The 14711-nt window shown below is 50.1% G+C and overlaps 1 protein-coding gene across 1 annotated transcript in view; it reads left to right on the top strand.

The window, feature by feature from the left end:
* The window catches only part of MUC16 (mucin 16, cell surface associated), a 48623-nt gene continuing 33912 nt past the window's right edge, over nucleotides 1-14711 (top strand). The window contains exons 1-9 of the mRNA XM_074350687.1: nucleotides 1-5093; nucleotides 6299-6423; nucleotides 6517-6584; nucleotides 9096-9268; nucleotides 11237-11272; nucleotides 11493-11558; nucleotides 12235-12365; nucleotides 12461-12528; nucleotides 14536-14708. Of these exons, the coding sequence (XP_074206788.1) occupies nucleotides 8-5093; nucleotides 6299-6423; nucleotides 6517-6584; nucleotides 9096-9268; nucleotides 11237-11272; nucleotides 11493-11558; nucleotides 12235-12365; nucleotides 12461-12528; nucleotides 14536-14708 (5926 nt within the window). The 5' untranslated portion in view covers nucleotides 1-7. The remainder of the gene's footprint in view (nucleotides 5094-6298; nucleotides 6424-6516; nucleotides 6585-9095; nucleotides 9269-11236; nucleotides 11273-11492; nucleotides 11559-12234; nucleotides 12366-12460; nucleotides 12529-14535; nucleotides 14709-14711) is intronic.

Below are 14711 nucleotides of genomic sequence, written 5' to 3'. Positions count from 1 at the left end.
ACTACCAATGGGAGGAACAGAGCAGGCAGAGGCCACTGCCACGGCTCTGAAGACCACCTCCACAGTGACTTTCACTGCCAGAGTCTCTTCTCCAACTTCAAGAACGTTGCCTCCCCTCGGGACATCAGGTCAGCCAGCCAGCACAAGCACAACAGGAATGATTGTCACAACCCCAGATGTTCCAAAGATGACAGCTTCATTGGCCACCAGACCTGGAGAAGAGACCAGCACAGCAGTTCCCATGACAACCCCATCTATTTTCAGTGGAGGGCCAGAGACTACACCCTCACTGGTCCCTCGTTCTGGGGCAGAGACCAGTGCAGCTGTTCCAGCGCTGACCGTTTCCTTTGGTGAGCCAGAGACCACAACCTCACGGGTCACCCATCCTGCAGGGACCAGCCCAACCGTTTCGAGGGCAGTCCTCAACGTTTCTCATGGTGCATCAGCTGGCACACCCACAACAGCTACACGTTCCGGGGAAGAAGTCAGTTCAGCTATTCCAGCTCCAGCCGTCTCCCCTGATGTACTGGGAATGGTGACCTCACTGGTTACTAGTCCTGGGACAGAGACCAGCCCAGCTCTTCAAACTCTGGCTATTTCCCGTGGGAAGCCAGGTCCAACAGTCTCACTGGTCACCCATCCTGGAATACAGGCCAGCTCAGGACCTCCGACTCCAGCTGTCTCCCCAAGTGTATCAGGAGTGGAAATCTCATCGGTCACCAGTTCTGGGGCAGAGAACAGCACAGCTTTTCCAGCTGTGACTGATGCCCCACATGAATTAGAGACAGCAGCCTCAGGGGTCACGCATCCTGGGACAGAAGCCAGTTCCACTGTTCCAACTTTGACTGTCTCTCCTGGTGAGCCGGAGACAACAGCCCCACAGGTCCCTTCCACAGAGACCAGCACACCTGCTTCCAAAACAACTCTGAATTTTTCTCCTAGTGAATTAGACACCACATCTTCAACAGCCGTCAGTCATGGGGCAGAAACCAGTTCAGCCACCCCAGTGATGACTGTCTCACCCAGCACACTGGCTACGGTGACCTCACTGGTCATTGGTTCCAGGACAGACACCAGGACAACTGTTTCACCTCTAGCTGAGTCCCTGCGTGAATCAGAGTCAACAGTCTCCTTGGTCGCCCACCCTGCAGAGACCAGCCCGCCTGTTCCCAGGACAACCTCTGATGTTTCCCATGGTGACTTGGACACCAGACCCTCAATGGCCACCAGCCTTGGGACAGAAGCCAGTTCAGCTCTTCCAGCTACACTTCTCTCCTCTCGTGTACCGGATACGTCAACCTCACAGGCCACTAGTTCTGAAAAATATGCCAGTGGGCCTGTTCCAACTCGGGCGGTTTCTCCTGGTGGATCAGCAAACATAGTCTCGTGGGCTACTCATTCTGGAGCACAGACCAGTTCAGCCATCCCAACTCTGACTGTCTCTCCTGGTGAGCCAGATGCTACAGTCTCACTAGTTACCCATCCTGGGGCACAGATCACTTCAGCCATCCCAACTGTGACTGTCTCTCCTGGAGTATCAGGGGCAGAGACCAGTACAACTTTTCCAACTCTGACTGATTCCACACACAAGCCAGAGACAACAGCCTCATGGGTCTCGCATTCTGCAGAGACCAGCCCACCTGTTTCCAAAATAACTCCAACTTTTTCCCATAGTGAATCACATACCACATTCTCAACAGCCACCAGTCCTGGAGCAGAAGTCAGTTCAGCTGTCCCAGCTACGGCTGTCTCCCCTGGTGTACCAGGGATGGTGACCTCACTTGCTACTTATTCTGGAGCAGAGACCAGTACAACTCTTCCAGCTCTGACTGATTCCCCACAGGAACCAGAGACCACAGCTTCACGGGTCACCCGCTCTGGGAAAGAAGGTAGTTCAGCCATTCCGACTATGACAGTTTCCCTTGGGAAGCCAGAGACAACAGTGTCATTGCTCATCCATCCTGAAGAGACCAGCCCCACTGTTCCCAGGACAACCTCCAATGTTCCCTATAGTGAATCAGACACCACACCCTCAATGGCCACCAGTCCTGGGACAAAAGCCAGTTCAGCTTTCCCAGCTACAACTGCCTCGCCAGGTGTACCAGGGATGGTGACCTCCCTGGTTACCAGTTCTGGGGCAGAGACCAGTACAACTTTTCCAACTCTGACTGATTCCATGCACAAACCAGAGACAGCAGCCTCCTGGATCACCCATTCTGGGACAGAAACCAGTTCAGCTGTTCCAACTCTGACTTCAGTTTCCCCTGGAGAGCCAGAGACAACAGTCTCATTGGTCACCCATCCTGAGGAGACCAGCCCAGCTGCACCCAGGACAACACCCAATGTTTCCCATGGTAAATCAGACACCACACCCTCAGTGGGAACCAGTCTTGAGGCAAAAGCCAGTTCAGCTGTCCCAGCTACGACTGTCTCCCCTCATATGTCAGAAGTGGTGACCTCAGAGGTCACTAGTTCTGGGGCAGAAACCAGTACAACTTTTCCAACTCTGATTGCTTCCCCACGTCAACTGGAAACCACAGCCTCATGGGTGATCCATTCTGGGACAGAAGCCAGTTCAGCTGTTCCAACTATGACTGTTTCCCCTGGGAAGCAAGAGACAACATTCTTACTGGCCACCCATCCGGAAGAGACCAGCCCAGCTGTACCCAGGACAACACCCAGTGTTTCCCATAGTGAATCAGATACCACACACTCAGTGGCCACCAGTCCTGGGACAAAAGCCAGCTCAGCTGTCCCAGCTACGACTGTTTCCCCTCATATATCAGAAGCGGTGACCTCAGAGGTCACTAGTTCTGGGGCAGAAACCAGTACAACTTTTCCAACTCTGATTGCTTCCCCACGTCAGTTGGAAACCACAGCCTCATGGGTGATCCATTCTGGGACAGAAGCCAGATCAGCTGTTCCAACTATGACTGTTTCTGCTGAGGAGCCAGCTACAACAGTCTTACTGGTCACTCATCCTTCAGAGACCAGCCCAGCTCTTCCCCGGACAAGCCCCAGTGTTTCCCATAGTGAATTAGATAGCACATCCTCAGTGGTCTCCAGTCCTGGGGCAAAAACCAGTTCAGCTGTTCCAACTCCAACTGTCTCCCGTGGTGTACCGGGTAGGGTGACGTCACAGGTCACTAGCACTAAGACAGATGCTAGTATGGCTGTTCCAACTCTGACACTTTCTCCTGGTGAACCAGTGACCACAGCCTCGCTGGTCACTCATCCTGGGGTGCAGACCAGTTCAGCAACTCCAACTCCAACTCCAACTGTCTCCTCTACTGTGCCAGGGCTGATGACCTCACTGGTCACCAGTTCTGGGGCAGAGACCAGTACAACTTTTCTAATTCCAACTGATTCCCCACACAAATCAAAGACAACAGCCTCGTGGGTCACCCATTCCAAAGAGACCAGTACACCTGTTTCTAGAACAACTCCAGGTTTTTCTCATAGTAGATCAGACACCATGCCCTCAACTGCTACCAGTTCTGAGGCAGAAGCCAGTTCAGCTGTTCCAACTCCGACTGTCTCCCCTGGTGGGCCACATATGGTGACCTCACTGGTCACTAGATCTGCAGCAGACATCAGTACAACTTTTAGAACTCTGACTGGTTCCACGCACAAACCAGAGACAACAGCCTCATGGGTCACCCATTCTGAGACAGAAGCCAGTTCAGCTATTCTCATGGTGACTGTTGCCCCTGGGAAGCCAGAGACAACAGTCTCATTGGTCACCCATCCTGAAGAGACCAGCCCAACTGTTCCCCGGACAACCCCCAGTGTTTCCCATGGTGAGTCAGACACCACATTCTCAACAGCCACTAGTCTTGGGGCCAAGGTCAGTTCAGCTGTCCCAGCTACAACTGCCTCCCCTGGTGCACCAGGGATGGTGACTTCACTGGTTACCGATTCTGGGACAGAGACCAGTACAGCTTTTCCAACTCTGACTGATTCCCCGCGCAAACCAGAGACCACAGCCTCGTGGGTCACCCGTTCGGAGACAAAAGCCAGTTCAGCTATTCCAACGATGACCGTTTCTGCTGGGGAGCCAGAGACAACAGTCTTATTGGTCACACATCCTGCAGAGACCAGCCCAACTGCTCCCAGGACAACCGCCAGTGTTTCCCATAGGGAATCGGACTCCACATTCTCCATGGCCACCGGTCTTGGGGCAGAAGTCGGTTCAGCTGTTCCAACTCCTACTGTCTCCCCTGGGGTACCAGGGATGGTGACCTCCCGGGCCACTAGTTCTGAGACAGATGCCAGTACAGCTACTCTACCTCTGACTATTTCTCCCAGTAAGCCAGCAGCCACGACCTTACTGGCCACCCATTCCAGGGCAGAGACAAGCACACAATTTCCTGCTTTGACTATTTTTCCACATTTACCAGAAACCACAGCCTCACCGTCCATCCGACCTGGGTCGGAGACTGGTCCAGCTCTTCCAGTTTCTCTCAGTCCGCCAGAAACCACAGCCTCTCCCTTCAGCACGCCTGTGACCGGGACAGCCAGCGTTGATCTGGGTCTGACTGTTCCGTCTGGTATCCCTGCAGGAACAGCCTCACCCTCCACCCATCCTGGGACACACAGCAGCACGGCTGTTTCAACTTCAGCTCTTCCCCATGGTTCGCCAGAGACCACAGGCTTACAGCCCACCCGTCCGGCAGCAGGGGCCAGTACAAGCGTCCCAGCTCTGACTGTTCCCCCTGGCGTTCGGGGGCCTTCCAGCACCCCTGCGACGACTGTTGAGCCTTACACCGTAACTTCCTGGGGCACAGAGCCCTCACCATCTGCGACCTCAGTTGGACTCCCAGAATCTTCCAAGACTGTTCCAGGGGACACTGTGACCTTGATAACATCAGAGACCTCGGCACCACCTAAAATCAGTCACGGAGAAGGATTAGGTACAACCACTAGCCTGAAAACCACCACTGTTGAGACCACTCATCTAGCTGCCACACGTTCAGGCCCCACTGTGGCCGAGACCACAGCCACCTTCAGTCCGCTGGCTGGAAGTCCTTTTGTCCCTGTGACCACACCTGGAATGTCCACCTTGGCCTCTGTGAGTGTGACATCAGGAACAAGTAAGAACAACTTTTTATTGTGGTGAAATATAAATCATATATGTGCAATATATATTTATATATAATATTATATATAAAATATATATGTGCAATAATATTTGCCATTTTAACCATTTAAAACGTACACTTCAGCAGCATTAATTACATTCACACTGTTGTGCAACCATCTCTACTATCTGTTTCCAAAACTTTTTATCACCATGAACAGGATCTGTGTCCTCATTAAGCAAAAACTCCTCTTTCCCCACTCCCTCTGGCCCCTGTTAACCTCTTATCTACTTACTGTGTCTCTGAATTTGCCTGTTAACAGATGTTTCACATAAGTGGAATCATACAATGTATCTGTCCTTTTGTGTCTGGCTTATTTCGCTCAGCGTAGTGTCTTCAAGGTTCATCCATGTTGTGTGTAGCAGAACCTCCTTCCTTTCTGGGATGAGTCATATTCCATTGTGTGGATATACCAAATTTTATCTTTCCATTCATCTGTTGATGGACACTTAGACTGTCTCCACCTTTTGGCTACTGCAAGTAATGCTGCTTTGAACATGGGTGTACACATATCTGTTTGAGTCCCTGTTTCCATTCTTTTTGGGGACAGACCTAGACTAGAAATTGTTAGGTCATCTGGTATTATCGGTTTGTTAGGGCTGCCTTAACAACGTACAGCAAACTGGGTTGCTTAAATAACAGTAATTTACTGTCTCAGTTCTGGAGGTTGGAGGGGAACCCCAGGAGAATGCGGAGAACGTGCACTTTGGAGTTATCCCGTCTCGGGGGGGTGAGGGAGCTGGGGTATTTATCTCCCACCTCCCATCAGTCACTGCTAGACAGATGCTCCCTGGGCCTAAGTCCCCAGAGACAAAGAGATGCAGGTGCTGGTGTGTGCTGAAATAGTTAAGAGCCAAGGGGACATGGGAGTTGGGGACCAATTCATCCAAGTTTTCCCAGGACTATCTCACTCTTAAAACTGAAAGTCCGCATCCCAGGAATCCACATAGTCCCAGGCAAACTAGGATGGTTGATCACCTGTGTGTGAGGACCCTGAGCAGGAACTGCTGCACAAGGCGTCTCAGGTAGGACCACCTAGGTCAGGCCCCCAGCTGGGCACTGGAGTTAAGGTGTGTCCTCAGCGCCTCGCCTCCCACTCGCACCCAGCCCAAGCCTGACTCAGGACTGGCCTCATTTTACTCTCCCCACCACTGCAGCTGCAGTTCCTTTCTTGATGCCTTTCACTGTCAACTTCACCATCACCAGCCTGCACTACACGGAGGACATGGGGAACTCAGAGTCTGAGATATTCGGTGCCACTGAGAGAGACCTGCAGCACGTGGTGAGGGACCCCCATCAGTGCCCGCCGTGCCCCAGCCCCACCACACCCTGCTGTCTTGGTCCCTCCCACTCATCTCCCTCTTACTCTTTCCAGCTCAGGCCGTTGTTCAAAAACAGCAGCATTGGTTCCCTGTATGCTGGCTGCCGACTGGCCTTGCTCAGGTGAGTCTTCCTCCTAAGCACCTCCAGAAACCCCAATTCTCTCTCCTGCTCTCTCACACCCTGGTCATTCCAGCTATTGGGCCAGTGCCAAGAAGCAGTGGATCCAAGGTGCCTGGGTCTGAGCCCCTCGTCTCCCATTTGTTAGCTGTGTGACCTTGGGCAGTCGCATAACCTCTCTGTTCTTCAATCACATTCTGAAAAAATGTGATTAAACAGTACCTTACTCTTGGGGTTGTTAATTGTTCATTGCAATGCCTGGCCCATTGTAAGCACTCAGTTAATGGCATCTGGTAGTATCAGCTGGTGTTAGCATGTTTGCCGACTGTGTCACCAGGATCCCTGACACTCTCCCTGCCCCAGCTCATCTCTACCCTGTTGGGGACAAACTCTGAACACCACAGCTCTGCAGTTTATTCCCTGAAAAGAAGTACTGAACCAAAGGGAAAAACAAAACAAATATTGATTACCAGTAGGACATATTGCAATTTTAAAACTCTCAAATGGACCTGAACTCTGCAGAAATGGCCTTTCCCCTCCTCTCTGCCTACATCTCCTCCACGTCCTCTGAGGTCAGTGAACTTGCTCAGGACCCATTCCTTACACTTGGTGATGCTATGGCCTCTCCATGGGGTCCTCCATCTGGTCAACCCAGTCATCCTGCCAGAGAGGTGGGTCCTCTGCCTGCATTGCTCCATGAGGAGAAATTCCTGGAATGCTGTAGATCAAGTGTCCTCCAGTGAACTGAGCCCACCACCACGCCTGCTCCCATCTCTCTGTAAGACGGGGGAATTAATAATGAGGATAATATTGCCGACTCCACACGCCACCCAGTAATCTAAGCGGTTTACATCTTTCCATTGATTTCATCCTCACAGTACGATGGTTATCCTGCCTGGTGATGAGAGCACTGAGGCTCAGAGTGGCCAAGCTAACTTGCTTGGGAGGAGACGGAGTTTGAACCCAGGTTTTCTGGTTCTCCAGTCCCTCCTTTTAACCACAGATACCAGCAGTGCTTAAGTTCTCTGGGCTCAAAAGCTTCTTACATTCTTAAAAAGTATCCAGAACTCCAAAGAGCCTTTGAAGTTGAGGGTTCTATCTGCCCATACTGACTGCATTAGAAATTAAAATGGAGAGATTTTATAAACGTTTATTCATTAATACAGTAAAAGTGATCAACCCATTACAGGTTAGCATAGGTAACATATTTTTATGAATAATAGCCATATGTCTCCTACCCTCCCCCCAAAAAGCATAATGAGAAAAGAGTCATTGTTTCTATTTTTCCAAATTTTTTAAATGTCTGGCTTCATAGAAGAGAGGGTATCTGCTTCTGTACTCCGTATTTTACAGTATTTTACCTTGTGGCCTCTAGGGGGAAGAAATTCACTGTATACTCTGGAAAGAGTGAAAAGTGACAATAATGTCTCAGTATTATCGTGGAAGTATTTTTCACTTGGTGGATACCCTGTACGTTTCAGGAACTCCAGGGGTCCTTGGGCCACACTTTGAGAACTGCTGCGTGACACTCTGGGGACATGAAATGGGAATGCTCTGAACAGCGTGGATTCCCGCCTGAGGGAGGAACGGGGTCTTTCTTCCTACCTGCAAAGTTCTCACTTTCAGTGAATCCCTGTAGGGTCAGCTTAATTCAGGACAAAGATTTTTTTTTAATTTTTATTTATTTTAAAATTTTTCTTGGAAGGGGAGGTCACTAGGTCTATCTATTTAATTATTAGTTGTTTTTTTTTTAATTCAGGCACTGGGGATTGAACCCAGGACCTCATGCATGCTAGGCATGTGCTCTACCACTGAGCTATACTCTCCCCCCTCCCCAGGACAAAGATGTTTTTGAACCACATTGCCCTTTATTCTTTCTTAACTCATTTTCTCTGTTTTTCTCCCAACTTGATTGTCTGTCCAACACATGTTCCCCAAGAGTTGACTTTAGCCCTTGGATCTACTAACTTGAAATAAAGTCCCTCCCCTTTCAGGCTCCGTGATGGCTGTCACACGGCATCACAGCCAGCCGTGGGGGTGACTCAGTCACATTCTCCAAGGTCTCTGATCCTCTTGCTTTTCCCTGCCACGTGCTGCCTGTCCCCAAGGTTCTCAGGATTCTCCTCCCTGTCAGCGCCACATCCTCAACCCTAGGGCCCAAGAGGACTCAGCCGTTCCTGGAGTGGACACTGTTGCCATTTACCTCCATGAGTGGATGGGGAACGTGCTCAGGGCGAGTAGTTGAAACAGTGAGCTTGAACCAAATGAAAAGAATGAGGAGAAAAAGAAGAAATGTAGCTAAGCTGTAGCCCTGGAGAGTCCTGCATTTAAGGAGGTGGGGGGATCTGGACCCTGACATGAGACAGAATAAGATGTGTTCAAGAAAGCAGATGAAACTCAGGGAAGAGGGCTGACATAAAAACCAAGAGGTGCACTGGAAGGCAGGGGTCGTCAAGAGTATCCAGCTCTCAAGTGTCTCTTCATGTCCCTACTCCCGTGTCCCTCCTTGCCCAGGGCTGACGAAGACGGAGGAAGTACCAGAATGGATGCGGTCTGCACCTACCGCCCAGATCCCACAGGCTTCAGGCTGGACAGAGAACGGCTGTACTGGGAGCTGAGCCAGCAGACCCGTGGTGTCACTAGGCTGGGCCCCTTCACCCTGGACAGGGACAGTCTGTACATCAATGGTGAGTAAGGCTCTGCTGCAGCCGGGGTCTCCTCCTCCTCCTCCCCAGATGGGGTCTCCTCGCAGTGCAGTTTCTCTGTATCCCCCCTTCAGGGTTGTGGACCAACCTAGAATTTCCATGGGGGCTCAGTGCTCTCCCCCTAGAGCACCTAATACAGAACTTGCAAGGTCTGGAGATAAAGGTTTCCTCCAAAGTCTTCTTCATTCCAGTGACTTTTCACAGAAGTCCAGAGGGAGCACACGGACATCAAGGAAGGAAGAGGGGAGAGCAAGGCCATGGCGGCCACTGGGGTTCACTCTTCCCCGGGAGGTGCTGGGTTCCCAGTGCAGTGACTGATTCCCTCCTTTCTCCTCCTCATGGCAGCTGGTGGCCCTGTACTCACTCTCCAAGCACCAGCTGGAATGACGCCCCACCTAAGAAACCAAGAACAGAGCTGTTAGTAATGCTTTTAGCAACAAATTCCTTAGCAACAACACTCACCATAACCACCTTTCCTAAAGGCTAATATTTACCGAGAGCTTCCTATGATCTAGAGCGTTAGGTGTCTCACGTCTTATCCAGTCTAACACTCTGTGAGGCATCATGTATATTTTACAGAGGAGCAAAGAAGGCTCAGGGAGGGAAATTCATTTTCCCAAGATCACACAGCTAATAGATGTGATAAGAGTCGGTGCTCAAACCCTAAATTGACTCTAAAATCTAAGCCCGCGTAATGACTAGTCTACACTGCAGACTAACCCAGCTAGAACAAGCCTCAAATCCCAGGGTGGAAAAGCATATTAAGAAGCCTCTAAATAGGACAATTTAAGCTAATTAAGTAATTACGTCCCCACTATATCACCTTGGACATTTTCTACCTGGATTAAAATCTGTTCTGTATTTCAACAAAATACATTCCTTGGGAATTAGGTAAAAGCAGTAGTTAACCCCTGTGGGTTTGGGAGAATTACAGGCCTTTTGTTTTTTTAAGTGGTAAAGATTTTATTCGGTAACTATCGCAACAGGGGAATACATTTCAGTATAGAAGCAAACTAAATTCCAAATACAACAAAAAACAAGTGGGAGTTTATAGTCAAGGAGCAGAGTGAGAAAATTTCTAAATGACGACATTAAGGATAGGGGAGATTTTTGCTTTAATTAAGTACTAGTCCTGCTTTGTGCTTACTGTGTGGCCCCAGGGCAAGCCATGACCTCTCTGGACTTTTGTCCATTTTGGAATTTTTTTAAAAGTCACCTAAGATTAGTGTGAGGGTTAAATGAGATAAAACCTGAATAACCCAAGTAAATCACAGGGCTCCACTTGGTCCGGTCTCAGAGAGGAGTTTCATTTCAATAATCCCAGTTAGACCATCAATTATAGAACAAGTCTAGTTTTTCCCTGCATCACTCACAGAGCATCAGAGAGGATCCAGTCCATAATCTAGGACCACACTTATTCAAGCCCTCTTTTCCCCCATTTCCTCTTATTCTCCAAATACTCTCTGGTTGACCCGCAAGTCTCACCCTTGCTCTCCCTCACTATCTCAAGTCAACATGACAGAAGTCCAAGAACTATGCTGCCAAGGGTCAAGCTTTGTCTTTGGAGAGTTGGGTAGTGGGAGAAACCCAAAGAGCAACGACAAAATTATATTTCATGAATGAAGAAAATGCAAACGAGGCTGGAAACACTCATATAAAATTACTGTCCTTATTATTCATTTGATGAGGTTGCTATTATTCCAAGCACCTAGTAAACCCCCACAATAATGAGGGTGTTTTGATTATTTTCTTTGCAGTTCATAGTAATAAGGATGAATTTTTATCACAAGCATCAGAGTATGAGGCAGTTAACTCATAAAAAGCAGCCATCATTATTTGTTGCCGAATCCCAGAGAAAGCTCCCAGGAAGGTCTGTGAGCTTTAACTCCTCACCCCTTTCTTAACCTTCCCCCATCATCTTGCTCTTTCCCTCTGCCTCTCTCTCGGCAGGATATAACCATCGGTCCTGGATTCCGGCCACTCGCAGTGAGTAACGAGGGCTTGGGTGTCCCCATGAACCTGGGACCCTTCCTCCCTAAGCCTGCTCCTTGGGAGGAAAGTGTGCCCCATCCCCCAGATGCTCAGCCCCACGACCGCCCCAGATCAGGAAAATCTCAGGTTAAGCCAAGCTAGAGATGCAAATTTCCATTAACAGCTCTAGCCTCTCATTGCTTCATGATAGGACCTCACCATTTGATTCTTTCAGCTCCAGTGACCACCACATTCTCTCCAGGACCCCCAGCATCTCTGACCCCCGTCCCCAGCTCTACAGGTAGGAATCGAATCTCTGGGTCTCATGAAACTTCAACTCCCGTTCAGTAGCTGACAAGATCCTGCATGGTCTGGACCCTGATGTGCACACAGCCTCAGCCTGACCCCTGTCTACCTTGCTCCCTAATCTCTGGCCAAACCAGCCTCATTTCTGTTCCTCCGGGGTTCAGACATCCTTCCATCCTCATGGACTTACTGTCCTTGGAACTGAGCTGGGCTTGGTTCCTCCCTGTCCTCCAGATCTCATCTCAGCACGTCCTTGCTCAGACCACCCCCTATAAGATAGCATTTCCCCACAGCTAACCTCCAGTCTGTCTATCTGAGCATTTCCTTCCCGGAAAGCACTGCTATTTTGCATTTCTTGATTGCTCAAGTATTTGTATTCTAAGGCCTGAGCACAAAGGGTCTTGGTCCCTCCTGTTTCCATAAAGATGTCCATGACATGTTAGCCTGTGGACACTCTGGGATAAGAGGGTTGAGGTTCCCTTTCAAGCTGATGGCACACGTCTAACACGGAGGTCCCGTCCCCTCCCCTGGCGGAGGAGGGAGGGTATCCTGATGGGCTGTCTCAGTCTTCACCTACTGGACGCTATGGGCAGAGAGATGGCACTAGTCCCTTCCCCCCAAAACAGCTCAGGCCTGACTGTGAAGGGTCTCCTGTCTCTCTCTCCCTCCAGTTGCAGACATGGGCCCAGCCCTGCTGCTGTTCACCCTTAATTTCACCGTCACCAACCTGCTCTTTATCCCTGACATGGGGCACCGAGGTTCTGCGAAGTTCAGCTCCACGGAGAAGACCCTGAATCACCTGGTAGGGGCCCATCCATGCCGACTCCGGCCGGCCTTGTCCTCGCCCCACCCCGTCCCTCGGCCCCTCCTGCTCACCGCCCTCTCCCTTCTCCCCAGCTTGGTCCTGTGTTCAGGACCACCAGCGTCGGCCCACTGTACACTGGCTGCAGGCTGACCCGGCTCAGGTGAGACTTCCCTCCCCTACGACACGAAGGGGGCACTGTCACAAGCAAACTCATCTGGAGGTGAGGACCTGAACATGACAACTAGAAGGTGACAATCATAAATGACTGGGGCCTTCCAGGAATTCAGATGCAGAAGGCATCCACCCTGGTTGAGTGGTCAGAGAGGGCTTCCTGAAAGAGGTCTTAAAAAATTTGGATAAGCAGAGCCACGGAGCATTCACACTCACCAGTCTGAAAGGGTGGCACTGACTTATTAAGCAGACGTGAAATGAGGTACCTCAGGACTCGCCCTGTGACAGGTGCGACAGGCACTGAGAGAATCAGTCATGGGCCCTCCCCCCGAGATGCCCACAGTGCAGAAAGGACAGCAGCCTGTGGACTTAAAACCATAACCTGAATGGGGTTAGTACAATGATACACAGCACTGCATGGGGCCATGGGAGCCCAGAAAATGGACTTTGATTCTCCATCTCGGGGAGCTGAGTGGAGGTTATTTGGAGAAGGCAATGCCTGAATCAAGTTTTTGAAAATATTTAAATTATTCTTTATTCCTTTCTGTATTTTTGACTCTTTGCATTGACTCATTTTTGAGGGGGGAGGGTAGGTCTTTCTGTCTGTCTGTCTGTCTGTCTATCTATTTTAATGGAGGTACTGAGGATAGAACCCAGGACCTCATGCATGCTAAGCATGCGCTCTACCACAGAGCTATACCCTCCCCACAGAGCCAAGTTTTGACAGGTGAGTGTGCATTAGCCAGAAGAAGCATTGGCAAAGATATTTTCAGGGCTGGCATGTTTTAAGTAATGGGACAGATGTGAGAAATACCATGGTACACGAGGAAAGCTCTGTGAAATTGGAGAATAGAGTATGGGGCAAACAGCAATTGAATGAATGAGGGGGGAGAGGAACGGAGGGAGGGAGGGAAAGAAAGGGAAGGAGGCTGGCTGAGGGGATGGCCGGGAGCGCAGCTGCATGAGTGGGGGATGATCTGAGGAATGAGTGAGGAGTAGTAAATACCATCGAGAGTTCAGGTTGGAGCTGGAGTCAAAGTCATGCTAAAGAGTTTTCACAGCATTTTGCACAGCAGAAGGTCAAGCATCGATGGTCTCTGGGTCCAAATACATGAAGTCACATCCAGTCTCTGTCACCAGCTGTGGGATGTGTGGGAAGTTCTTTAACATCTACGTGACTCTGTCTTCCCAACCAAAAAGTGGGAATCATATCAGCATTTACCTCATAGAGTTGCTGAAAAGATAAAAGAGACAGCAGATGTCAAAGCAGATCACCCAGTAGGTGTTCCATAAATATTATCAGCCAGTAGGTGGTGTATAAATATTAGTTAAACTTATTCAGAGCTGGGGGAATCTGCGGAGCTGTTGTGAGCAGAGCCCTGACATGGTGTAGTTTATTTTCAACAGAACACTGGTAGGGAGGGGGATGGAACAGTTTGCTGTGATGATGGGGCAGGAGCTGGGGGGAGACCAGTGAGATGTCGGACTGGACATGGATATTGCTTGGATGGGGAGACAAAGGATGGGGGGTGGTCCAGAAAGCCTCCCACATCTCTGGCTCTGGCACGAATATGGAAAAATGGGAGGAGGACCAGGCTCTGTGCTTTTAGTGGGGAAGACAATAAGGTTAAGTTGGGACGTATGGGATCTCATGGGTCTGGATGACATCCTTGAGGCTGCTGCTTCCATGGCACAGAGCTCAGAGAGTGCTAATAAAGCTGGTAGCTGAAAAAGATGAGTATGAAGTGAATGATCCAAGAATAATGAGGGGGCAAAGAGAAGCTGGAGGAGGATGAAGCCTTGAAGATCAATCACTTTAAGGAGTAGGAAGGTACCTAGAGGAAGAGGGCCCAGAAAAGAGCATGGCTGAGAAATCAGACAAGACCCAGTAAAGAGAAATGTCATAAACCAAGGTAGGAGGGGTAAGTCAATCTGAACAAAGCATATAATTCTCTTACATCTCTGAGTGCCCCATTCCCTGTCCCTGCCACCCTAGGACTGAGAAGGATGGGGCAGCAACTGGAGTGGATGCTATCTGCACCTACCATCCTGACCCCTCGCGTCCTGGCCTGGACCGAGAAAAGTTGTACCAGGAGCTGAGTCAGCTGACTCATGGTGTCACCCGGCTGGGCACCTACACCCTGGACAGTAACACTCTCTATGTCAATGGTG

This window comes from Camelus bactrianus, chromosome 22, assembly GCF_048773025.1.
Source record: "Camelus bactrianus isolate YW-2024 breed Bactrian camel chromosome 22, ASM4877302v1, whole genome shotgun sequence".
NCBI classification, from domain to species: Eukaryota; Metazoa; Chordata; class Mammalia; order Artiodactyla; family Camelidae; genus Camelus; species Camelus bactrianus.
The sequence above is the reverse complement of the archived record's forward strand: the minus strand, read 5'-3'. Positions and strand labels throughout refer to the sequence as shown.